The 24,049-nt window shown below is 47.6% G+C and overlaps 7 protein-coding genes across 7 annotated transcripts; 4 read left to right on the forward strand and 3 right to left on the reverse strand.

Annotated features, from left to right (window-relative positions):
• Nucleotides 1–4,421: 4,421 nt before the first annotated feature.
• LACBIDRAFT_301241 (uncharacterized protein) lies at nt 4,422–8,291 on the reverse strand (the record flags this gene model as incomplete). Its single annotated transcript, XM_001874034.1, has 4 exons — nt 4,422–6,000; nt 6,052–6,245; nt 6,297–6,371; nt 6,423–8,291. 4 exons carry the CDS (start codon nt 8,289–8,291, stop codon nt 4,422–4,424), a joined length of 3,717 nt encoding a protein of 1,238 aa, XP_001874069.1.
• Nucleotides 8,292–8,583: 292 nt separating this feature from the next.
• On the forward strand, nt 8,584–10,040 carry LACBIDRAFT_320903 (uncharacterized protein; the record flags this gene model as incomplete). Its single annotated transcript, XM_001873408.1, has 3 exons — nt 8,584–8,734; nt 8,799–9,648; nt 9,749–10,040. The coding sequence occupies 3 exons, from the start codon at nt 8,584–8,586 to the stop codon at nt 10,038–10,040; spliced, it is 1,293 nt and encodes a 430-aa protein (XP_001873443.1).
• Nucleotides 10,041–10,266: 226 nt separating this feature from the next.
• On the reverse strand, nt 10,267–10,463 carry LACBIDRAFT_301243 (uncharacterized protein; the record flags this gene model as incomplete). Its single annotated transcript, XM_001874035.1, has 1 exon — nt 10,267–10,463. The coding sequence occupies one exon, from the start codon at nt 10,461–10,463 to the stop codon at nt 10,275–10,277; it is 189 nt and encodes a 62-aa protein (XP_001874070.1). The 3' UTR covers nt 10,267–10,274.
• A 1,625-nt stretch (nt 10,464–12,088) lies between these two features.
• On the forward strand, nt 12,089–13,489 carry LACBIDRAFT_181497 (uncharacterized protein). The gene is made up of 9 exons (XM_001873409.1): nt 12,089–12,267; nt 12,325–12,355; nt 12,411–12,446; nt 12,499–12,569; nt 12,620–12,689; nt 12,745–12,845; nt 12,908–13,082; nt 13,139–13,217; nt 13,276–13,489. The coding sequence occupies exons 1-9, from the start codon at nt 12,263–12,265 to the stop codon at nt 13,287–13,289; spliced, it is 582 nt and encodes a 193-aa protein (XP_001873444.1). The 5' UTR covers nt 12,089–12,262; the 3' UTR covers nt 13,290–13,489.
• Nucleotides 13,490–14,117: 628 nt separating this feature from the next.
• LACBIDRAFT_301245 (uncharacterized protein) lies at nt 14,118–16,905 on the forward strand. Its single transcript, XM_001873410.1, has 5 exons — nt 14,118–14,182; nt 14,242–14,460; nt 14,518–14,935; nt 14,988–15,127; nt 15,176–16,905. The coding sequence occupies exons 2-5, from the start codon at nt 14,310–14,312 to the stop codon at nt 15,355–15,357; spliced, it is 891 nt and encodes a 296-aa protein (XP_001873445.1). The 5' UTR covers nt 14,118–14,182; nt 14,242–14,309; the 3' UTR covers nt 15,358–16,905.
• Nucleotides 16,906–16,978: 73 nt separating this feature from the next.
• LACBIDRAFT_192425 (uncharacterized protein) lies at nt 16,979–17,584 on the forward strand. The gene is made up of 4 exons (XM_001873411.1): nt 16,979–17,044; nt 17,101–17,206; nt 17,260–17,346; nt 17,396–17,584. The coding sequence occupies exons 1-4, from the start codon at nt 16,986–16,988 to the stop codon at nt 17,477–17,479; spliced, it is 336 nt and encodes a 111-aa protein (XP_001873446.1). The 5' UTR covers nt 16,979–16,985; the 3' UTR covers nt 17,480–17,584.
• Nucleotides 17,585–18,360: 776 nt separating this feature from the next.
• LACBIDRAFT_301251 (uncharacterized protein) lies at nt 18,361–20,208 on the reverse strand (the record flags this gene model as incomplete). Its single annotated transcript, XM_001874036.1, has 5 exons — nt 18,361–18,551; nt 18,603–18,815; nt 18,870–19,206; nt 19,254–20,018; nt 20,068–20,208. The coding sequence occupies 5 exons, from the start codon at nt 20,206–20,208 to the stop codon at nt 18,361–18,363; spliced, it is 1,647 nt and encodes a 548-aa protein (XP_001874071.1).
• Between the last annotated feature and the right edge of the window lie 3,841 nt (nt 20,209–24,049).

Raw genomic sequence — 24,049 nt, forward strand, 5'->3', positions numbered from 1 at the left:
CAGAATGTCAGCATGCATTGTTGATCAATACTTTGGACTCTGATACCCATTTACAGTAAATGCTACCTATATACAGGAATTTTTCGACCTTTCTAGAATTGGGAGAACCACAGTATTCAGTTCCCATTCAAATTCAATCATTCGCGACCGACACAACCCTCTCAGAGAGTCAGGGACAGTGACAAATAATGTATGCTAAATGCTGAAACGATGCATATTCCAATAAGTTCATGGGATAAGATGGGTGGGTGATGAAAAAGCTGCTCAAAAATGAGCGATGTGCAGACTTGAGGTTGTAGTTGCCAGTCATTGAAGCTGAGGAAGAACATCTCAGCTGACTTCACATGACATATACTACCTCTGACTCAGCATCCGCTAGACCCTAGTGCTGAGCCAAGGAACGGCATGGAAGCCTGTCATCAGGAAATGTGTTTCTGCTTGATAGTAGCAGTTATGTCAGTAGACTTAGGTAGTTCCGTGATGTTTACAAAGCAATCAGTAGGAGTGCCCATCCTGTGTAGGACTACATAGTCACCTGTTCTTGCTATCAGTTTCAGCTGAAATAATGGTCGCTATGGGAATTCTTTTCTCCCTTCCAATACTACTGAGCACCCACGTAGGACTATGTAGTCACTTGTGCTCCCTATTGACCTTGCTAAAAAAAATAACTTATAGCAACTTATAAGTAGCCTAATATGGCCCAGGAACAATGGTTGTTACATGCCCAGCAGCCCGGGTTGTTATAAGGATCACCCTTTTGAATCAACTTCCAATTGATCTCTCATTAGTACACGTGTTTCAAGAAAACCTTGGGGAAGGAGTGATTTGGACATCAGACTGTATGGCCAGTATAAAAAGCTAGAAGTGCTGATTATACATGTCCATGTAGCATAGTGGCAAATATACATCCACAATCATGAATTTTACATCAATAGGTCCAGAGTTCAATTCTTGGTGGTAACATTACAACTTTAAGGGAAAAAAAAAACACCACGACTAAAAATTGTTGGATGAGCTTCTACAAGCTCATCCAAGATTTAATTTTAATCCCATTGATAATTTGTATCAAACTACATAGGACTTTTAAGTGTTATGGAACTACAAGCCTACACATCTATGGGACTATATAGATGCCAATAGCTAGACACCTTATTACCAACACCTATCATAGAGGGGTACCATGCTATGGCACTTTTATCCTACACAAGCCTATATAGGTCCCCATAGCCACTGTGCATTTTCCAGATGGTGTGTTTGCTGCCCAAAAACTCTGAATTGTTGAAGAAGTCAGAGCTGTATGGGTGCCGAGTTCTGAATGGCCTCGCCATTCAGAAAAGCTTTGACCTTGTGCAGAGGCCTCTGAAATTGCTCCTTACCCTTGGAACCCACAATTACACCAACAACAAGAAGGAATATTGTAGCAAGTTTAAGAACAATCTAGATACTTCTCAAACAGTATTGTACCTGTATTTAAATAGACTGAAATACAAGAAGTAGACATCTTACTTTTTAACCCCAACTTTACCAGTTCCTTGAACTAAGGTGTTCCTTGAGTGAATTGATAAGGCTTTGCACTATCAATTAACTTGACCAATTGTTAAGGCTTCACACTAACAATCACGGTCATCAAACAATGCAAACAAAGTACAGTTAAAAGACTCTCGATGTTTCTAGGAAACCCCCTTTACTCTTTACATATCAATCATCTCATATCCAACTCTACATATGATTACTCTAGTGTTATTTACTAGTGTTTGTATTCATAGGAATACACCAATGTAGAGGATCGAACTCTAACAGTGCGTGGAGTGCACCAAAGTTTGACTGGGTTCGCAAAGTGTAACAAATCAAAAACTACCCAGTGATGTTGTCAACAACATGGACAACCGATCCAGCTCAGCATTCACCCTCTTTTGGAACCTGTGCAGGAATAGCCTGCCAGATGAAGTTATGAGTGATTTCGATGAATTTTTTGAAAGATGCCTGCAAAGGAGCTGCAGAAGACAGTGCTGGTAATGGCAACCAATGTGCTTTTGGCAATTATTCAATCCAGATCGGCAATGACAAATTTGTTTTCTGAAATGCTGAAAGAGCCCCCCTGCTGGGGGTGTGTGGTCAAAATTACTCCTGGTCATTATTTGATTTACCTTCTTCATTGTTTGACTTATCCTCATTTGGTAGATCAACTCATTTTGAGCACCAACCTCACAAATTTGCAATCTCTTGGACAGTTGGAAGAGATCACCCACCCAAAGCTGGCAGCCATTTCTATATCAGTACCTACTGGATTCGAGTTCAGGCAGCTGCAAATACGCTGGTTGTGTGGCAACCTATAGACATTCATGGAACCAGTTTGCAAGACCTCAGGCCAGCAGATCCCAATCCTACCTTTTTGCAAACAGGGATTGCCATTGTGACCTCTAACAGGCTTCCCTTGGTCTGGAAAAAATATTGTGATGGTTTGGTGATGGTGTCCTGTCCCACCAAGATGCCATGAGGATTTTAACAGAGAGTGGTGATGAATTAGATGAACATTTCGGCAGGGTGGCCATGTTTGTAGCTGCTACCAGATTAAATAAAATAAAATAAAATAAAAAGAGGGAAAAAGCGAAAAAAAGAGAATATTTCTTATCTTATCTTATCTTTCATACATGAGCTGCAAGCTACAGACCCATCCTTCCATCTCCACCTGCATCTGGGCCATCAGTTTTGTTCTGACAGGGCCTTGTAGGTTGCCAGCTATCTCTTCTATCACAATCTACTCTGTTGCAGTCATCATATGGCTTTTCACAGCATCTCTTTGCCCTACTGCCCTCGATATACAGCATTTCCAACATTTTCTTTCTGCTCTGAATTTCTTTGGAAGTAATTGGAGTGTTGAAATTGCTAGGACATCTTGTGCAGGCCTTTTAATGGTTTAAAAAACAGTAATTTATGATGAGCTAGCAGCAATATTTTCAGAGAACTTGGCTTAGAGGAATTAATATTTTGCCTGCTGGGGGTGTACATGTATGTGAGGCACTTTCACTTTGATTTTGGTCTATTTTTGATTGAGCAGGATTTTTTATCTTTGCACCTACAACACATTCTGGTTTTGTCTAAGAGATTGTGATGTGGTAATTTATGATAGTTTTCATTGTGTGAAAGTAGGACATGAGAGCTATAAATTTTTGTAAGTCAGAGACTGCAAAAATATCATTTTCATTCCCCTTTTCATGATTACCATTCCATGCACTTTTTTCCAGTCAAGATCTTGATTAAATGCAGGCTGCTCACTCATGTGTAAGCTTTGTAAACTATCAGATTAATCAGAGCCCCCATCTATCAGATAATTATACAACCATCCAAGCAAGAAAAAATACAAGAAACCACCAGCTATATTGAAAGGAGAGTAGTATGTCCAAAATTCAGCAATTCAGAATTTTGATTTCAACTGATTTATCAGTTTAAACTGTAAAATGAATAGAAATTTAGCAATAACTAATATTTGTGTAATAATCTCAATGTGTTTTCGACTTTATGTGGTATAAAAATGTGGTGGAAGGCTGCAGAGAGGGCAGAAGTATGGTTTTTCAAAGGGAGCCAGTTGCTATCACATAAGCAGAAACATACCTGCTATAACATAAGCACATGCATAGCCACCTGCTATAACATAAGCACATAGCCACCTGCTATTACATAATAGCAGCTACAAACATGCCAACATTCGAAAGGCCCCCAGAAGCTCACGCCATTTCTTGTCCAAAAATAGCGGATTTGAGGGCCCAAAAAGAAGCCAATCTTTGTCCCAGAATAGCGGATTTGAGGGCACAACTGGGTAGCAAATATTTTGAAATAACATCCATGTCATTTAATGGGGAGATTTTACAGCTGGTGACGAAGAGAAGAAGCGAATTTTATTGGCAAGTGGCGATCTGTTTCTGGGGCCGAACTTTCATGTCGTCAAATTGACAGGGAGCTTCCATTTTGGGCGAGTCACGTGTAGACCCTTGTCCAAAATTGCGGATTTGAGGCCCATTTTCGCGACTTTTTCCGGACAAGAAATGGCGTGAGCTTCTGGGGGCCTATTTCGAACATTTACAAGTAGAGCAGTAGCCAATTTATTACATCACATCATCATTGTGCCATAGCAGTAGTAATGGGGGGAGAGAAAGGGAGTTATAAATGATTTGCATCTGTACTCACCTTGCCATGTCAGCTTGCTTGCAGTTCTAAATAAAACGTAGTTGCAATCACGATTGATGTTCATGTTTTTCGGTCTTTCTTTCATTATCTGAAGACTACTTAGTGGATTACAATCAGCCTCAACTCAGTATATACTGGAAAACACCTCGTTAAAGGATAAAATACAACGGAACGAAAATGAGAAACAAAGATGCGCAGGGGGGCGAATATTAATGCAAATATGATGGGTATAATGATCAGTTCCCGTGCCCATCTGTTTCATGATCAAGTGCGTGGTATGGATATGAAAGGGTCGAATTCATCTTGGGCGAGACGACTTCGAATTGTGAAACGTCAAAGCTGGGACGCGTTTCTTGCGAGGATCGAGACGAAGTCATTGATCTGGATGGTGATGACGACCTTGTGCCAAGGGAGCGTTGTCTTTCCGGTGGAGAATTCGATGAGTCGGTCGATGACGTCGTTAATCTTGATCTCGTCGACTGGCGATGGTCTGCGGATGGAGGCCCATTCTTACCATTGACAAAGTGGTCTGGTATCTGTGGACTGGGTGGCAAATCGGGAGACGTGACTGATGTCCTCGAGGATGCAATAATGCTTGGCCTTCGTCCCCCAGCACGAGGGGGTCCGTTTTGATGTTCAATACTTGAGCGAGATTCGGCAACTGGTGGAGCCGCGTTCCCTGACGATGATGATTTCCACGACTTCAGTATAGACTTTCGGACGACCCTGTCTTTGTCTGGCATAGGTGGAAGTGGGGGTGGTGACGCAGGTCGTGGTGACTGTCTGATGGGCCGAATGGGATATGGGGATTCCTGATCAAAGTGTAAACGATCAAGATTTGAACCAGTTCTGCTGGGTAGCATTTGTGTGGGTACGATTGGGGAAGCTTTGTTCCCATTGAAATTTCTACTCTGAAAGGGGACAGAGAGTTGCTGCGGTGGTTGAGGTGGAGGAGCTAATTGATCCTGAGAAATACGTGGGGGCATGGGTAAATCCTGGGACGAGCGGGGCTGTTGTATATGCAAATGGTCTTGAGAAGGGTGTGGATGATGGGAAGGTGGTGGTGGCGGCTGAGGGGAAAAGCGTCCAAACAACGGGGTTGGTGGAAGTGCAGGAACATCAGGAAACTCCTGGTACTCTTGTGAGGGACGCTCCGGTCGCTGAGGTGGAGGTTGAGGTGATGCCCTGCCCGAGGACGGTGCTGATGACGCTGGGACTGACGGAGGCGCCTTGTCTTTGTCTTTGTTACTACTCTTTCTCCACAACTTCTTTATGCTTTTCACAGACATGAGTGTTGCCCTATTTGAGGATTTCGCAGTATTCCCGGGCTCCTCAGTAGTAAATGAGTCAGCGGAAAATCGGCTGGTCGTCCCTGAACGAGCGCGTCCTTGGACCTGTGGTGGTGGTTCTACGTCTTCTATTACGGTACTAAGAGGCACCAGTTCACGGCCCATGTTAACAAACTCCCATTGGTTTGCTGACAGCCGTGAGCCTCCCGCCATATCCGGTGTAGAAGGATATCTGCCAAAGGGATCAGGAGACAGGGGAATGACTGGCGACGATGTAGAAGAGTCTGCGCTGCGTGCAGACTGTGGGGGATACAAAGATTGTTCCTCTTCGAGCTCTCGCCTGCGGAACTCTGATTCCGCCGAAGGCTGATCTGTAGGTACTCGATGAACATATGACCTAGGGGCAGACGTTGTAATGCCATTGACAGCCAACTGAGGAGGCGAAGGGGGTCCATTCACTGGAGCTGAACCTTGCTCAGGCTTCTCTTTGATCGATGAAAATGGGACAGCTGGCCATGAAGCATTCCTTACCAGACGTATTAGAGGGAAGCATATAGTATGATTGAGAGCGACTCACGAAGGAGGTGATGGTGGGTCAGGATGCTTGGGCAATCGCGGAGACGCAGGGAAGAAATCAGAGTTTCGCGTGTTCCCTCCGGGAGATAACGTCAGGGAAGGTGCCTTTGGGGAGAATGTCGCTGAGTGGAAACTTTGATTATGTTCTTCTTCAAGATCAGCCTTTAGGATTCTAGGAGATAGCTGCGCTAGTGTCTATAAGTAGACATCAGAATGAACCTGACGTTTAGAAATGGAAAGACGTGCCCGTTCGATCTCGTCCAATTGAGCCCTCATTAGATACTGACTTCGACGTCGATCATGAGGGTCGCTGTCGTCGAACTATATTTTGATGTAAGATCTCAGGGATTAGTCTCAGGGAATGGTGCTCACATCCTCGCTAGGGTCCAAACCTAGATCAAGGTCACCAAAGACTGCACCACCCCTCTTTACCGACTCTGCCGGACTCCGAACACGGGTAGTATACTCATCAAACTCTTCCTCGAGATCATGATCCGAAATTTCTGGGGAAGAGCTTTCTAAATATGCGAGATTAGTATCGCTGCCTGAGCTCTCCAGAACGGGCGTGGGCTCTTGTAGGATGGTGGGCTGGTTTTGAGGGGCTAAGACCAAAGGAGGTGGAACATGTCTGCGGCTAGAGCTTTGAGTTGAAGGCGATGACGACCGCTTCTGGTTCAGTTGAGGGGAACCAGGGATAGAGATGGCGAGATTGGGTCGAGACATCTGCTCCAACAATGCCTCAACTTCATCCTCCTCCCTTCCAGCAATGCGTTCATCTTCCAGGTCGGATATGGTAGATAGATCTGCTCCTGTGAGAGCTAAATTGGTGATATTCAGATTGGAATCACGCGTGTTATGGTTACTTTCGCTGTGTATGTCTGCCCATGTATCAGGATCGCTCCCAAACACATCTTCCAGCGGATCCTTTCCTCCAATCAACGATGAAACTCGCGCAGTTGCATCCTCAGCAACATCTTCATCTTCCTCATCCTCTTGATCTGACGCTTCTGGCAACGGTTCGTATGCATCATCTACGACCTCTTCTTCTGCATTATCGTTTGCGAGCGACGCATTCAATGAGATAGGGCTGGCAGTCTGTTTCCTGCCAATCAGCAAACGAATCTGTGGCGTCCGTCCGTGACTTTCTTCGTCATCCTGGCTTTTACTTCTCTCGCCACTTGCCCTGCTTCCCGCTCGTTTCGCGTGATTGGCTTTTCTACTCCTTAACCAAGGTTCGTACCACCCAGCTCTACGACGATCAATGTCAAATTCGACCTTGGCCAAAATAGGTATCAAGGATGGGGAGTGTAAGCCAGGTAGGTCAAAAGAGTCCGCACGAACAGCAGAACCTCCAACAGACGTGTCTGGGGTCCCAGGCTCGTCGGACATGGACGAAGGGGGAGCTGATTTTGAACTTGAGCGGATGTCTGAAGCTGAAGACGGCGTTGACGGTGCTGGCGTGAAGGGGTAGGTAGGTTGTGGTTGGATTGGTTCCACTCCACCTGGCGAGGACAAGAAAGGTCGCAGATGGCCTGCACTTTCTTGCGGAAGATATGGGGTTGATCGGGCTCCGACTCCCAGTCCTAGCAAACGAGGATTTAAATTTGGGGAGGGCAACAACGCCTCCTCTCGCTGTTCTTCTTGAAGAACTCGAGCCAAAATATGTTTCCAAATGTCTTCGGAAAGTCGCGGTCCTGGCTCCTCGGTTGGGGTGGCCCCTGGAGACGTTGGTTGAAACTGGGTTGTAGTCACCAGGTAAAGGATCAGGCCGACGGTGCTTGGCAATGCATACTCCTTTGCGATTGCGCCTAGTTGGGCTTGAAAGTTGGAATATAGAGGCACCAAGGTTCCACGTCGGAATTGGGTGTGGTATCCTGAAGCACTTGCTGGTGGTGGTGTCATGTCAGAATCATCATCTAAGGCGTCAGAATCATGGGGAAGATGCAAGGGGGGAATGACATGAAGCATAAATTTTGAGGTAGACGGAGAATAGAAGCCAACGGATGAAGTTGCCGTTGAGGGAGTTGGAGAGCGTCTGAAGGGGGTTGGGGAACGTCGGAATTGATCCATTGGCCCAGATGAATCTGAAAACGAGCGAGACAAGGAGAAAGCATTGGCTGGGACGGGGGTTGATACGCCCAGAGCATTGGCAAGCTTTGCGAGTCGATGGGGCGGCAACGGTGACTTTGGTGGACGCCATGTTGGGGATAGGGCTGCGTCTGGGTTGGCAGAGAGAGTCATGACAGTGTTCTTGATAGCCGTCGTGAACGTCGGACGTCGATTGGCATGAGCGTTGGACGCGACGAGCAACTGCCAACTGCCGCAGGGGTGAGAAAGTGAACTAAACTCCGATCTTGGGTTGTCCGTTGAGCGCGTCGTACAAAGCGTTGTCACCAAACACTGACGCTCTTGCAGTGATCTTGTTTTCAGTTTTTTATCCTTTGTGTCCTTGTTTCTTTCTCTTTTCTTCTCTTTCTTCTCTTTCACGACAACAGCCACGACAATCCTCTCCTCACGAATTCACGTTATACCCATGGACCAACAGCAGCACCATCCTTTGGGTGACGATCACAGTCCTATAGCCCCTCCTTATTTCTACACGCAGGAGCAGGACCCTTCCTATAACATCTCCTACAATCCCCAGATGGGTTCCTATTCAGTACCTCAACACGCCCCCCAGCCGCGTGCGTATTTTTTTCTCTTCATTACCTCGTGTCTTTTTCATCCGATAATCCTCTTTCTATTCAGGTCAAATGGATATTCACCAGCAAGGAATTCAGCAGTATCACAACCTCTCGTTGATTAACCCCCATCAATACCAACCTGCAGGCGTGTATAACTCATCGCCGCCTCATGGTTCCCTGCCCCTAGCTGGCTCTCCCCCTCCTCCTTCACCCGATCTTATGTACGATCCCTTGTCGCCCCCTGTCTCTGGATCAGACACATCGGCAGACGGAATATACCACCATTCAAACAGCAGTGGTGCAAACTCGCCCTCTTCTTCACGAGGCAACAGTCTAGTTCATCGGCACACCCGTTATAACCCTACTCCCTCCCCTACCAGCTCAGCCGGACGCCGACGTGGCCGATCTCACGATTCTGACGACGACGACGGAATGGGTGTTACATTTGTCGAGAACCTTGCTCACACTAGAAAAGAGGCTACCCGGAGGCAGCGGATTGAAGCAGAGCAGCGTCGGAGAGACGAATTGCGCGATGGTTATGCGAAAATGAAAGATGTTCTCCCCGTTTCAAATCAAAAGAGTAGCAAAGTATCTCTGCTGGAACGAGGTAAGGGTCTTCTATATTACCTTGGCTTAACCTCTCATCGTCTCCTCCGTGTAGCTACCAACCATATTCTAGCACTCGAGAAGGCCAATAAAGAGATGCAAGCCCGCATCGCTACTCTGGAGCAGGAAATGCAGAGGCTTCGAGCCATTAACGAGAAGATTTCACTCGGCTCGAACGACACGCCGTCGCCTAGAACATTTGATGGCAATAGACCCTTGTCGCCCCCACCTGACGCCCCTGTAGCAGGTCATTCTCTAGCCTCTGTCAGAGGCCAGGAACCACCCTCGGAGCATTCAAGTCCATCAGCGTCAGAAGGCGGGTTCTGATCTACCTGTGCCCCATGCAACATCTACTTTACACTTCATCCTTCCTCGTCACTTGCTTTCTTCTTCTTTTTTGCTTTGCAGTTTCACATGCGCAACTCTCTTATTTCTCTGCGGCATGCACTTTTGGGGAATGGTACCTGTTATTATTTTGGGAGGGTGGACGCCTGGGATCGCGTTCAGCACCACGCGTCGTCGCAGTATCCCTCGTCTCGACCCCCGTGAGAGGACTGGCGGTTTGGTTGTCGTAGGCTGGATTGCAAGGACATTCGAAGCGTGTTTGATGCCAAGGTCACCTGCCATCTCGTTGATCGATCGAAAAACCCTCGAAGGCAACGGATTCTCTGGAGAATCCAATCCTTGTCGATACTTCTAGCTCATTGATCCCTTGGGCCACGTTTTCCTTCTTTTTTTTTTTTTTTTGCACAACCCCCAACTGCGCCCTCCAATGTCCAGTCAATCTATCGCCGTCCACCAGGCTGATGAAGAGAGCGATGGATATCTGAACAAGGCTTTTTCAATCACGAAAATCCATGGAGAGCATGATTCACGGTCCTCCATAGATGGAGCGCATGATAACTCATGATTCTTGACGAACCAGACACGACTACTATTGGCACGGGATCGATGGCGCAAAAGGAGTCTTTGTCCAGCCACTTTTGCCGGCTGCTCTGCCGTCCTTTCGATATTTTGGCGACAAGCGTTGGCGTCTCTTGACGGGACGTTGGCGAAGCGGGGACATTTTTAAGCCGTGCTTAATAACGAGGATTAGACGGACGCTGAATATATGGTCGCCCATTTATCTGGCCTTTCCCCAACGGTTCCATTGGATGTTACCACTCGTAGTTTAGATACAATTCGATTTCTATAAATATCCTAACAACACCGTTCTCTTCACGACAAACGGGCAAGCTTTCAAGAAGAACCCGTTGCACTTAAGGCGTCGTTTGACATCGATAAACAATCCAAAGTATCGATGGATGTAAAATTCCCGCTACACGTGTATGGCACACTGGAAGCAAGGATTGTTTCTGGCTGTCTTGAGCGAAGTATAGTTACAGATAGCGGAAATTTCAAGACGTTCGACTCGGAAGATCTTGGGGTGTCGCAGCGGGCGTTATGAAGGAACATTTTGAAGTGAATCACATCGATGATATCGATTTCGAACAAGACCAAGTGTGCAGGAAATGTCGTAAAACACGTCCATCAACTCGATCGCCAGGATACTACTTACACTGAAACAAAACGCCCTGAACTTTTACAGTACTAGTGGGAGGGAAGTAGTGAATTCCACAAATGGTATGCGTATCAGAGCCTCGTTGTAACCGCCTGTTCATCGTTCGGCAACTTTTCACGACCCGAGTGTGACCTCTGCCCAAACCAACGCATGTTGCGCAGGGTATATACTTTGGGCTACCCCGTGAAGCCATACTCCAGCGCAGCACAAGAAAGCCGCGCGCCGCGGTCTCGACGAGAACAAGAACCGTTATTCAGACTGTAGCCCGAGCGCTATTGTCGGGTGCCTGTTGTCCGCATAAACATCAACCCCGGATAGATCCCAGGCGGGCTGTGTGCGGCTGTCAAGGATCACCATAATCAGTGTCAACTTGTGCGCTAATCCTCCGCCACCGAATGAAAGCAATGTCAGGTGCCGACCAGAAAGGGCTAAAACGGAGCCAATTCATAAGTTCAGCACAGGTGGGGGAGATATGAAATCTGATCAGGGAGGATCGGCATAAAGAATATAGGGTTACTATTAGAGTTGGTGACGATAGCCATTGGGAAAGGATTGCGCTGACGAAGCAGGACCGACCCAGATCCACGGGGTTGGGCTGGAGCATGATTCCAGATTCATTTGATAAGACAGGAAATGACTCGGTCGTTTTGTTGACATACGAGAGAGCCAAAGGGGGAAGTAGCGTAAGTACACAAAACGGTCCTGCCTCGAGGTGGAATATGAGAAAAGAGGGATTTTGGCCCCCCTAACTTCCGCCCAATGTTTCGACAAGCAAAAGTCCATTCTTCCTCACAGACTGTCACTAGAGTAAGCCACGGCGTTGTGCGGAGGCGCCCAGCTGTGTTTAGTCAAGAGAATTCCTTGTGATAGGACCAACAGCACACCCTGAAACCACCTCGGTTCTTGTGACCATTGAGTGGGTAAAACATACGAGTAGACGCACCGCGTACTCCGATAAAGCCTGTCGGAGTCCCTACAGATTGCAGGTCAATGCGCGTTTCAAATTTCCTTGCATCGACGAAGCAATACTTCCCAGTCGGGAAGCGATTCCTGGACAAGTTATGAAATCATGATGAAACAATGGAGAAAGTTGTACCAAGCAAGAGTCGAATACGGGAGGAGGAGATAATTTTTAGGACGCGACTTGTGACGTCTGAAATACGTCACGACACCCCAGTCACAACGTCACCGTGATTACATCCCGCCTCCCCGCATCAAGACCACCGCCAACGCCGACCGCTGCACGCCCTGGCTACGAATTAACGCCCACGAACGACTCGGATTACCCCTCGCCAACGCTTAAAGCGCCTCACATTCACTTACTCATACCTGCGATACCCATTTAAGCACTATCCGACACGATGTGGTGCGTTCATACTCAATCATATCTACATGTTGAGGTCAATCTTTGGTCGATCATTAGGTGTGACAACTGTCTTCTGGTCATGCCTCTTGTGAGTTATGGTTCCAAATGGTTTGAGTAAGCCCTTATACATTCTTCTTACCCAGAGGGGGGGTGCAATTGCCTGGGCCGTTGTGATCGCTGTAAGGCTATCTCAATACCAATTTTAACCCCAAACCTGCTAACCTTGCGCAGGCATATAGCTTGGCTGGAGGAATATTCCTTCTCGTTGATGGCCAGTACATATTCTTCTTTTTCCCTGAATGGTGAATACGCTCTCCTGTTGCGCCGCATATCAATGATTAAAACATTCCAGGCAAATATACGGCGGCATCGGCATTGGAGTAGCAGTTTCAGCGATTCTGACCATGTTTGCGCTCTCCAACGTCAGTTCCACAAAGACCCTTCACCTTGGAACTCCTGGACTGATCCTATCAATAGCGATCGTACATCTGGACTCGAGTTGTGAAGTTTCTTTGGCCATTTATCATCGTGATTTGTGCCATTAGGGCTATCATCATGATCGTGCAGCTCCAGAGAAAGTGCGTTTCCATTCTGCGTTGCGAATTTTCATTAATTAAATTACTTCCCCTGTTTTCTCCAGTCAAGACAAGATCACATGGGAATGTAATAACGGGGGTCAGCAATGGAGCGATGCAGCTGTGGCTGAGTCTCAGACGACCTCTACGGGAAGTCTTCCGAGCACCTTTTGTGCCGCGGGGTTCTCCAGCCTAAATGTTGCTTTTATTATTTCGCTTCTCGTGGACCTCGTGTTCCAGGTTAGTCGCTTGACTTGTTCGGCCTCTTGCTTGCTCAAAACCCCGTTCCCTACAAGCTTTACATGTTCTTCTTGACTTGGAGATTCTCTAAGCGGTTGGAGCATTACGCTAATATGAAGGGCCCGTTCCACGGAGGTGAGCGCCACCTTGTGACCCTTTTGTTTGAAGGAAGATCGTGACGCAAAGTTTTCAGGATACTACGCATAGGCACCGGGTGTTCTTCTGCTCCTAGTCTCGGACTGTTTCTCGATCTTCCATTACCGCTTCTATACTCACTTGGGACACCCCTCACGATTTGTACGACATTACGACCTTTATGATGCTTTATCTTTGCTCCTTTAACGATGACTTATTATTTGATGACATTTGAATAGCGAGCGCCTGTAATCGATATAGTGGGACCGCTTTGTACCCATAAGGACAGAACTTTGTCGAGAAAAAAAGGTGCGCAGCTGATCGGACCAAAAGAGAATAACAGTAGGAATCCGTAGGATTAAAAAAACGTTCCGCCTGGACAGACAGGCACCAGGAATTGTCACATTGTGATGATGAGATATACCCAGTCAAGACAAGATCCCTGCTTGAATCCCATCCTGACCGAACACTCTCTGTTCGGGAACCGGATCTTGATGTGCGGCTTTTATAACAAGGATGTTTTCGGTGTTTCGGAACGAGAGAAAGATGGAACAGGATAACAGTGACGGGTTAAGGAAGCAATTGATTTATAGATGAAGAGTCATCGTTGGGAAATGGAACAGAGGGGACAGGAAGAATGAGATGGGCAAGGGTATTAGCGTGGATTCGCATGCATTCACAGTTCGTTCTGTCACCACTGGGGTTATTTCCGCCAGTGGCGTAAGAGAACAGGAATTGGGACAAAAGTCAGAATTAGAATGAGCAAGGAAAACGCCTCGTGTCCGGCGCCAAGAACCCGGCTAGGATGGCTTGACTATTATATAGACCTCAGTTGTCATTCCCACTCTGTTCCTTATCCCTTCTTCTCCGACTCTCCTCCCCCTTCCCGCCCTTTTCTCTCTTCTTCTTCTGTCCGTTTTCTTTTCTTTGCAGTCACCACCCCAACGAGCGCTGTTGTTCTCCAGGTACTCCTTGTTCACCCGCCCTGTCTACTACCTTTTGTTCTAACGCCATTCTAATTTAGCTCGTCTTATTTTCGTTCTCATTTATTTCATCGTCTGCTCAGCTCTCTAGTCGCACCTGTTCCCCGCAATGTCTTCCCAACTGCTTTCCATGGATTTCGATCACAACAAGACCCCCTCCTACATGGAGCCACTCGACGCTTCATTCTCTTACATGGACAGTGGTCTCGACTATCTCCAGTATCCTCCTCAGTCTCCCTCCTTTGGTGTAACCATTGGTCGTCAGTTTTACGTCCATCTCACATTGTTACATTGCATCTGACTTTGTTTTTCATCAGTTCCCCCGTCGGCTTCCCCTCAGGCGTTCAACTCTTTGAACCTCTCCGGCGGTCTCGGAGATTACACATACTCGTCACCCGCTTTCAGCGCGTCATCCCCTGCCCGTCCATACACCCCACCCGATGGTGCTGCCATTTCACCTCCGTCGCTCACTTACCCCTTGAGCGCTGGTGAGCTGTCCTCCGATGGCATGGCCTCTGGTAGACATAGCCGTGGGAGCGGATCGCACTCACCCCCCGCCACCATTCCCTATCCTGCGACCGTTCCCAGGTCGCATCGCTTCAACCCGATTGTCGCACCCACGACTCGGGCCAGCGTTAGGGCACACAGGCGGAGATCAAGCAGGAGCAACGACGACAGTGACGAAGAGGACGACGACTTCCAGCCAGCCAACCTCTCAGCTGGAGGTGCCGATTCGTAGGTTTATTTTCTTTTTATATCACTTAATCTTACCCTTTCGTCTCCTTAGGCGCCGCGAGACCATTCGCAAGCAGCGCATCGAATCGGAACAAAGGAGACGAGATGAGCTCAGGGACGGCTACGCCCGCCTGAAGGATACCCTTCCTGCGTCCAACCAGAAATCCAGCAAGGTTTCTTTGCTCGACCGAGGTTTGTTTATCTTTTCTCCTTCACATTCTCTTGCTGACAATCGTACAGCAACTGGACACATTAGGTATCTCGAGACCGTCAAAGAGCAGTTGGAACTCCGACTGAAATCCGCTGAAGCGGAGGTTCACCGACTTCGCAACGTCAACGAGGCGTTGATGCTCGGCACCGCGAACCAACGCGCGCACAACTCCGCTAGTGCGTCGGCTCTCGTCAGCGCGCCGTCCTTCTGATTGCTTGAGCTCGCAATCATACGGCCGTCTGAGTGTCAAGAAAACCCTCGAAAACACCATCCACTTCAAAACACCCTCTCAGACGGCAACTCACGAGTTCGATTCCTCCCTGGTGACACACTGCATTGATTTATGACACGGACTATTACGCAATATTGTATTTTTTACGCATCCTCACGCCCCACCTTCCTCTAAGCGGTTCCATTCACGGATCGCTTGCTTACCGGCTCCTGCGTCAGCGACGCAGTTCCATGGTTGTCTGCTCTCCCCCCTCTTTTGCAGCCGCGCCGCACACTTCACCTCTTGTGACCCACATCGACTCTGAGGATATGGCCTGTGGTTACCTCAGCTTGGCTCGCAGCGAAGTGGAGGTACTGAAGACTCAAACTCTGATTTTGGATTCCGGGACCACGGTTGATGGTTGGCTCAGACGCGACACCGACGCAAGACCCGAGGCAGTGCTCGAGGCGCAATATCTCCCTCTTCATGAGTGTGAGTGCGTACCTCGCCTGCCCAGCGGCCCATTCTTGTTTTCTATCTTTCTACACCGTCGCTCGTCTACCACCATTCCGATCCCATACCACTCCATGTGTGCTTGAGGCGACGACCACTTAATTGTGGTTCCGTGCTTCGCACATGCCGATACACTGGCATCAATTGTCTACCTTCTATTACCTCAAGAATCAGCAGATCGCATGCTATACATGGATATTTCACCGCCATCTGGACATAGCAAGCTTCCCACTCTCCGCTCTCGTCACGCATCATTTTTTATTGATATCACTGATTTATAACATTTCCCACCATTCCACCCTCGCCGCCTACCTCACTGTCGTGGCCACGGATGTAGGATCAACCTCTACGGCCGCCACAATCCCTTGCCCCGATTCCCCGGTACTATTTTTTCTCCCATCTTTTCATTGAGCCCGCGATTTTCATATGGCATGTGAATGAACGCCCCTTCACTTTGCGCATTGTATGCTGCAAAGCGGGAGATGATGGTCACCGGGAACAATCTGGACTTGCGCGGCGAGGGCGGAATTTGACGACAAAATGAGCTATCCCATGGAACATCGACGATCACCTTCTACTTCACTTTTCTATCCATCGATATCGTGACTCGGACCATCTATCGGTTCTCGCCTTTTTGTGCCCCGGCTTGGCTAGTCCTTGCTGTGAGAGCCGAACTGCGCTGAGTACGGCCGATAGACCCCTGGTTGTGGTGTTGAAAATATTCTGGTGATTGTGAAGGCTCGTTTAAGTTGCTCGAAGCCTCTTCCCCGATATCCTCTAGTTAGGCTCTGCCGGGTGTTGTTCCTCTTACGATATTTCTAGCGCTCTCAAAATGCCCCCCTCATGCCCCATGCCCTAAGCCCCAGTTAAACCATCACTCCATGTTCCTGCGCGTGCGCAGTTCGGTCGCCAACTTGAGCGCTCATCACCTACCTCATCGCATACCTACAATTCGAGATTGTTGTCTACATAGTTCCGTTGTAGTACGATTTCCGTGTGATCTTACGACACAATGTAACGACACGTTTTATGCTCTCGATGTGCACATTTGAGGGTGACTAAGTTTTTCTGCAGAAGTATTTCTTTTTTTTCTGACGTTTTCTTTCATAACCATCATGAGTGATATACCCGCAATTCGTCGTCAGCTGAAGATTCAAGCTGGGGGCGTGGCACGGTAAGCGTATAGTCCTGTCACCCTCACTTGATGATTTGATCAGGGAGAATCCACAGACTCGCAAAGGAAAATGGTCTTTATCGTAAAGAGGCTGATCAACTCAAATTGAAGCGCGATAAACTGGTCGTGGAGGACGCTGAGAGTTGGGACGTCAAAAACGCAGTGCGTGTTGTCAGAATTTACTATCCTACTATAGATCTAACAAGTAATGGAAGACACGAATGATTGAAGAATCGGAGAAGATGGTGATAGATACGGCGACTCGTCTGGGAAAGGCTGCTGATGTCCTGAGTGACCTTGTGGTGAGAGCTAGAACGATTGCGTTTACAGTTTGTCATTCACACTATTCAGGTGCTTGCAGAGAAGGAATCTGAACTAGCAGAGGACCCAGCGCTCGTGAAGGCGAAGGAAGCGCTGGAAGCTGCGAAGGCGTAAGCTTCAGGCGGTGAATGGTGTAATCGATGTCTTATGTATTCGTACTTTATTCAAACGTCAGGAAAACGAGATGAATGAGAAGATGGTGGAGCTTACAGGAGATTCATTCAAAAGCCAAATCCTTCAGTCCTGCATGATATCCTTGTTGGTATTGGCCGCATCCGAGTCGCGTTTTGCGTCTTGACCGGCTTTCAGACGCGTCAAGGCCGCTAAGATACCCTTCCACGCATCGCGTTCTACCCTCTCTTCTTGCAGTCCACGGTCCCTTCTTGATGAACCGTCATCGGAAGGAAGACCTACTCCGAGAGAAGGGGGTATAAATCCCGGAGGAGGGGCGTTGATGGCGGAAGGGGCGATGCGGGAGTGACGAATATGTGCGAGAGATGAACGAATAGCTACTTGTATTGACTGTGCATTCAACGTGTGAGAAGTGTTGAGAGGGGAGTCGAAAGATGTGCGTACGTCAAGGCGCTCGAAGTACTCGCTAACTTCGAGAACGAATTGCTCCGATCTCTCTTCACCTTGAGGTAGATTATCCTCAGGACCATCCGTTTGAGGTAGAGTAAGGAGGGAGATAGATGAGGCAGCCAAAGAGAGTAGCCTGGTGATATCCTTTAGTTTTAGTCAGTAAGGGCGTATCGAGAATGTTGAAACCCTGAACCTTGTCGACCTCTCCTAGCGCGTATATTTGTCTTGCTGTGCGGCTTGTAGTCCAGATGGGATCGATATCCGAGCCTTGCGTCTCTCGTTCGAGTGTAGACTCGGCCATGGTGCACGCAGGGTGGGTTCAGGCATTCAAGATGAACTTTCAACCAACTCCGAGTCAATCTCAGCGCTACATAAATCTTTCATAGATCCACCTCTATAACGGAAAGATTCTATTACAGCTTTTTCAATCTCTTTTCCTTGTTAACAATTCTTTTCATCTGGTCCTTTACCTCTGCACCAAATTGTACTTTTGTCGTCTTCTTCTCAGCTCTTCGTGTTTGTCGCTCCGCCTTCACCGCTGTCTTTCTTGCTTTCTTGTCCTCTTTATCTTCATTGCGAGGTCTTGCTATCGTTCGTCGATGTCCTGTTGACGCTTGATTATAATGTTCGAGAGCACACAACCAAAAATACACACCATTGGTTAATGACTCAGAATCGGATTCATCAGATCCTTCCGTCCCAGAGGATGATCTCAAGGAAACGCGACGCTCCGTTGACTTGTTTTCGAGAGATTTTGTAGGAGCAAGCACCGGAAAGCCAGTTTTTCGATCCAGCAAAACTTTGGGCACAGGCTTTTGATCGCGAGCACGAATAAGACGTGGGTGGTTTTCGAGGTTCGAGTAGGTTGCTGGAACATCAGCAGGTTAATGGATAATTTACGGGAAATGCAGATATTGTTTACTCAATATTGTTTCGCAATCCCAACGATCTTTCTTGTCTTCATCCTCTGAGAGCAGCAGGTCATCATAATTCTCTTCCTTGTCGTCGTCCTCCACTCTTACGCGTTCATCACGTCCCATCGCTCGTCGCAATGAGTCCAGCTTATCCACCCCACTTTCCCCTTCAAGTTTAGGTCTCATCTTCCGGCCCAGGATCTCAAAATCGTTCAAGAATTCCTTAACCATAGAATCAAAATCTTCACGAGAGGTTATGAGTTCTGGGGCCTCGTCAGTGTCGGGATCCTCGTCAGAGAGATCTTCCTCGTTGTCGTTGTCCTCGTTATATTGTTTGAGAATCATCTGCAAAGTATGAGTATTGCAAGATAAATAAAGTATCACGCTCTTACCTGGTCAAAGCGTTCGTCGAGGGTTTGTAAAGCCTCGTTTCGGAACATCGAAGAACTGCTCATGCTATAGCCAGATGCATCACTGGTTCTTTTCCGCCTCTTCCCTCCAATGACAGATGTTTCGGGTAATTTGCCTATGGTATCTTGGCCTTCTGAATCATATCCGTCGTCACTTTGTGCTTCATTGCGATGATCTTGTTTAAATTTCGCGAATCTACCCTCCCAAGTGCTTTCATCATTTCCCTCTTCTTCCTTATCCACTGCTCCCTCATGGTCCTCCTCAAATTCAAAGTCGAAGGCCTCATCGCTCCCCCTTGCTCCATCTGCTATAAGTTCACCAAAAAAATCGTCCTTGAGCCCGTCGTCGACAAAAGCATCGTCTTCAAGTGCCTCCAGAACTTGCCGAAGATGAGGATCCATATCCGGCTGGAACCCTGCTATACTCTCTGGAATAGCCTGTTGCGACTCGTACGTTCTGGGAAGTTCAGAGGTGGAAGCTAGCACGCCTTCCGGAAGATCTATTAACTCGATTCCGTCGTGCCTCTTTGTTCGAGCCTGAGATTTTTTGCTCAAAGTTGCTGGTGCTTCGATAAGCATACTTTCAACGCCATCCTCTTGGATTCCAACTTGGCGAAGATGTTGCATGTAATCGTATTCAGTGTCATCGTAATAAACACCGTACGATGCAGCCTCGCCAATATTACGCCTTTGATCTGCTATCTCTGACGAGTCCAGAAGGGCTTCAAGGTCTGCGCGAGATTTGCCCTGATGTATCATTTTATTTTGAAATCAGACAAAATTTATGAGCACCAACCTTCTTGGTATTCTCTCGTTCGAATTCTTTGAGAACATGTTTGCTAGCATCTGGGTCGTTGATAAGCGGGTCTCGTTGTGAGCGATGAACAAGTTGGAAATGTTTTGCGCCTGGTTGGCGAAAGATCGATTTTTGTGGCATTGGAGTGTAGAGGAAAGGAGCACGGTTACGTAATGCATAGCTGTTGCAGGTCTGCCTCTGCCACCACCATCGCAACTATTGCACGTCGACGACAGTAAACCCTTCCTTTTTACCCCTTATTTTCAGTGAACAGACGGCTTCGTTGACCTTCCCTGTTCCTTTCGCCTCCAATGGATACGCGTATCAACCCACAACGCGAGCATTCTAGACGTGGTTTCTCTATATAAGTCTCCATTTCTATCGCTGAACTTCAATCCTGGTTCTGACATCCGTTGGTTTCTCTACTAGTCACCAAAAGGTCGTTTTGGAGATTGATTTTGGTGGTGTCTTATGGGTATGCAACACTCCTTTGCCATGCTAGCATCTTGACGCTCACCCACAATAGGGCTACACTGAGATTACGATCGTTCCGACGAGTAGTGAGCTTCGAACCATTCATCTTCAGTCACGCCAATGCAGTGCGTAACAAAAGATCTGCTCCGTGTACCATTCTCATTCGATTCATCTAGCCATCCAGTCCGTCACGGTTGCTGGTCATGCCGCGGATTTTGCACAACACGATTCCCTCACAAGCCTGAGCATGGGCGGACCTACGGAGTCTCAGGACTGCCACAGACATCCAGAATTGAAACGAAAGATTTATTCTGCCCTTCAAGAGAGTGACGAGGGAGAGTTGTCGATAGCGGTCCCGAAAGAGGTGGCACTCAAGCAATCTGGTCACACGTCATCAAATAATTTCTTCAACGATGGTACGTGTCAATTGGAACACATGGTTGTCTGACATAGATTTGACGCGTTCTGACAGTCGCGACGCCCGAACCTCAGACGCCCGGTCTCTCTCAAGCACAGGCTCTGCCCGAATTCTCTCCTATCGTCGTGAACATCGCCTATAGCCTTCGTAATCCCGTCGATGGCTTTGAGTTTGTGATTCCTAATGATGCTTACCCATATGTGAGTCAACCCAGTCTACTGTTAGACCCAGTGACTCATTCACGTTAAGCGCGTTCCTCATGCTTATACGTCGCCTTCATCACCCGATGCTGCGCGCTGTTGGGTTCCCTGTATTGACAACTTATGGGAAAAGTGCACCTGGGAGTTTGAGTTCATTGTTCCGAGATATCTTGAAGAACGAGAAGCCAACCAGGACGACGAGGATTTCAATGACGCATCTCCGACCATCGTGGTTTGTAGCGGCGAACTTGTGGAACAGGTAGGATGGAAGTAACGTAGAATCTTCATTTACTGACATCTGTTACAGGTTGCTCATCCATACAACTCTAACAAAACCATCTTCTTGTTCTCTCAGGCTGTTCTTACCTCTGTTCAGCATATCGCTTTCGCTGCAGGTCCCTTCCACCTTTTCCGCATACCTGTTGACAACACTACGGAAGATGCATCGGGATCATCTCAACCGTCCATGTATGCTTTCTGCCTCCCTGGTCACGAATCTCACCTTACTACATCAACCTCCTTCCTCCGCTCTGCGATGAGTTTTTACGCCACCGAATTTGGTTCCTATCCTTTCGGATCATATAAGCTTGTTTTTGTCGATCAGCTACCTACTCAGCGCTTTGATAGTGCTACTCTGTCTCTTGTGACTATCGACCTGCTACACGGCGAAGATACGATAGAGCAAGCGCTTGAAACACGTCAAGCCTTGTCTCATGCCTTGGCATGCCAATGGGCAGGGATCAACATCATTCCCAAGAATTGGTCTGACCTCTGGCTCGTGAACGGTTTAGCTCTGCACATCACAGGACTTTATATGCGCAAACTGTTTGGAAACAACGACTATCGGTTCAGGTTGAAGAAGGATATGCAACGAGTTTTGGACTGGGATGTTGGTGGCATGCCTCCAATCTGTCAACCTCAAGTCTTCGACCCCCCTGATGCAGCAACTCTTCCATTCATTAACTTGAAGGCACCCTTGATTCTGCACATTCTTGACCGGAGACTGGGTAAATCAGGTACATCTCTGGGACTTAGTCGTGTGCTACCGAAGGTATTCCTCTCAGCCATTAGTGGGGAGCTGCAAAATAATGCTCTGTCAACGCACACATTTCTGCGGATGTGCCGTAAAGTTAGTGGGGTGGATCCAAGGAGCTTTGCCGAGCAATGGATCTATGGCAGTGGTTGCCCATCCTTTGTGTTTCAGGCCTCATTCAATCGGAAGAAGATGGCTGTGGAGATTTCCATGCGACAAGATGCGCCTGCATACAAAGCTATGGAACACAATGAGGTTTCAAAAATCTTGATGAAACCTGTCCCATTTTTTGAGGTTAGTGTTACGTGGAACCCACTCTAATCGGTACTCATTTTTGTCGATTTACCAGGGTCAAATGACTATTCGAATACACGAAGCAGATGGAACTCCCTACGAACATGTTTTAGACATCCGAGCACCCTTCAAGCGATACGAAGTGCCTTTCAATACCAAGTATAAGCGGGTCCGACGCAACACCAAACGTTACCTAGCGCGACAGGCCGCAGCTCAGGCGGCGGCTGAAGGGGACACCGAAGCAGCTGAAGCTATGGGGATGGTTGATATGGGTTTCGGTCTTGAGGTTTGGGAAAAGGAGCAGGAACGGGAGAATTGGAAAGTTGCGGATTGGACTGAGGACGAGGAGAGTAACATGAGTGGTGCGACGTATGAGTGGATACGGATGGATGCAGATTTTGAATGGCTGGCGAATATCAAGTTCGAGCAGCCTGACTTCATGTGGGTATCCCAGCTCCAAAGGGATAGGGATGTTGTTGCGCAGTTAGAGGTTCGTACTCGCTCTCTCCCAAGAAACGCTAAATCATCTGAAACAATACTAGGCTATACATGCGTTAGCAGAGAAACCCACTGCGATTGTTTCCAGTACCCTCACCAAGACGGTTTTGGTGTCAAATTACTACTTCCGCATTCGTTGCGAAGCTGCTTTGGCATTGGTCAATGTATGGCCTCCGAGTTCTTGCTTGTGCTCTACTGAACTGGTATGGCATCCAGTGTTGCATACGACGATTGGATTTTTTAGGCCTGTTCCACCTCTTCAAGCTCTTCCTGCGATACTGTTACGAGCCGGAGGACCCCAATCAAGATCTATTCAGTCACAAGTACGTTCCAAAACCGAACGACTTTTCAGATCTCTCCGAGTACTTTGTTCGCAAGGTCAGTCACTTGTGTTGAATAGATAGTCCTCATTAGCTTTACTATGCGCTCTTCAGAGCTTAATCTCCGCTATCTCGCAAGTTCGCTTCGAAAATGGAAAGACACCATCGGTGGTGCGACAGTTCCTGATCGATCAACTTCGGTACAATGATAATACTGCCAATCCGGTGGGTCTACTTGATCAATCAAGGAAACTGCCATTGACTGTACGTAGTATTCCGATGGTTTTTATATATGCTCGATCATCTCGGCGGCGGCTTGTGCTGTCGTTTCTACGGCGCCACCAGAACGAGGCGAACTGCTACCATCTGAAACTCACGTTGAACAAAATGCTGAAGACGTCGATCTGGTCAAGCAAATACGAACGGAAGTTGATCGTTACCGCAGTATGGACAGATTAATTCCTTCCCCTCACAACATTGTAACAACTGCTGCGTTGGAGGTTCGTTTCTCCTTCATTAAAATGATACCAACACTCAGATATCATCAGTTCTATGCTCTTCTTGGCGTTTCCAACCTCATCCCCAGTCACCCAAGAATATTTTTCCCATTGACAAGGTAGTTCCATGGGCAGCTCCAGTAGCTTTCAGTTTGCTGAGTAATTTGAATAGGGAAGGGAATTACACGCAAGTTCGCATTGCAGCGTTCGACGGACTTTTCTTGACAAAATGGTACACACCTCAAATC

This window comes from Laccaria bicolor, genomic scaffold, assembly GCF_000143565.1.
Source record: "Laccaria bicolor S238N-H82 LACBIscaffold_1 genomic scaffold, whole genome shotgun sequence".
Classification (NCBI taxonomy): domain Eukaryota; kingdom Fungi; phylum Basidiomycota; class Agaricomycetes; order Agaricales; family Hydnangiaceae; genus Laccaria; species Laccaria bicolor.

Bases quoted from the DNA above. Each gene is read 5' to 3' on its own strand.
- LACBIDRAFT_301245 (XM_001873410.1), top strand. From the start codon at position 14,310: ATGTCTTCCCAACTGCTTTCCATGGATTTCGATCACAACAAGACCCCC. The intron at 14,936-14,987 runs GTAGGTTTATTT...TCGTCTCCTTAG, and splicing joins TCAGCTGGAGGTGCCGATTC to GCGCCGCGAGACCATTCGCA. The intron at 15,128-15,175 runs GTTTGTTTATCT...ACAATCGTACAG, and splicing joins GGTTTCTTTGCTCGACCGAG to CAACTGGACACATTAGGTAT.
- LACBIDRAFT_181497 (XM_001873409.1), top strand. The intron at 12,356-12,410 runs GTGAGTTATGGT...CTTCTTACCCAG, and splicing joins GTCTTCTGGTCATGCCTCTT to AGGGGGGGTGCAATTGCCTG. The intron at 12,447-12,498 runs GTAAGGCTATCT...AACCTTGCGCAG, and splicing joins CCTGGGCCGTTGTGATCGCT to GCATATAGCTTGGCTGGAGG.
- LACBIDRAFT_192425 (XM_001873411.1), top strand. From the start codon at position 16,986: ATGAGTGATATACCCGCAATTCGTCGTCAGCTGAAGATTCAAGCTGGG. The intron at 17,207-17,259 runs GTGCGTGTTGTC...AAGTAATGGAAG, and splicing joins GTTGGGACGTCAAAAACGCA to ACACGAATGATTGAAGAATC. The intron at 17,347-17,395 runs GTGAGAGCTAGA...CACACTATTCAG, and splicing joins ATGTCCTGAGTGACCTTGTG to GTGCTTGCAGAGAAGGAATC.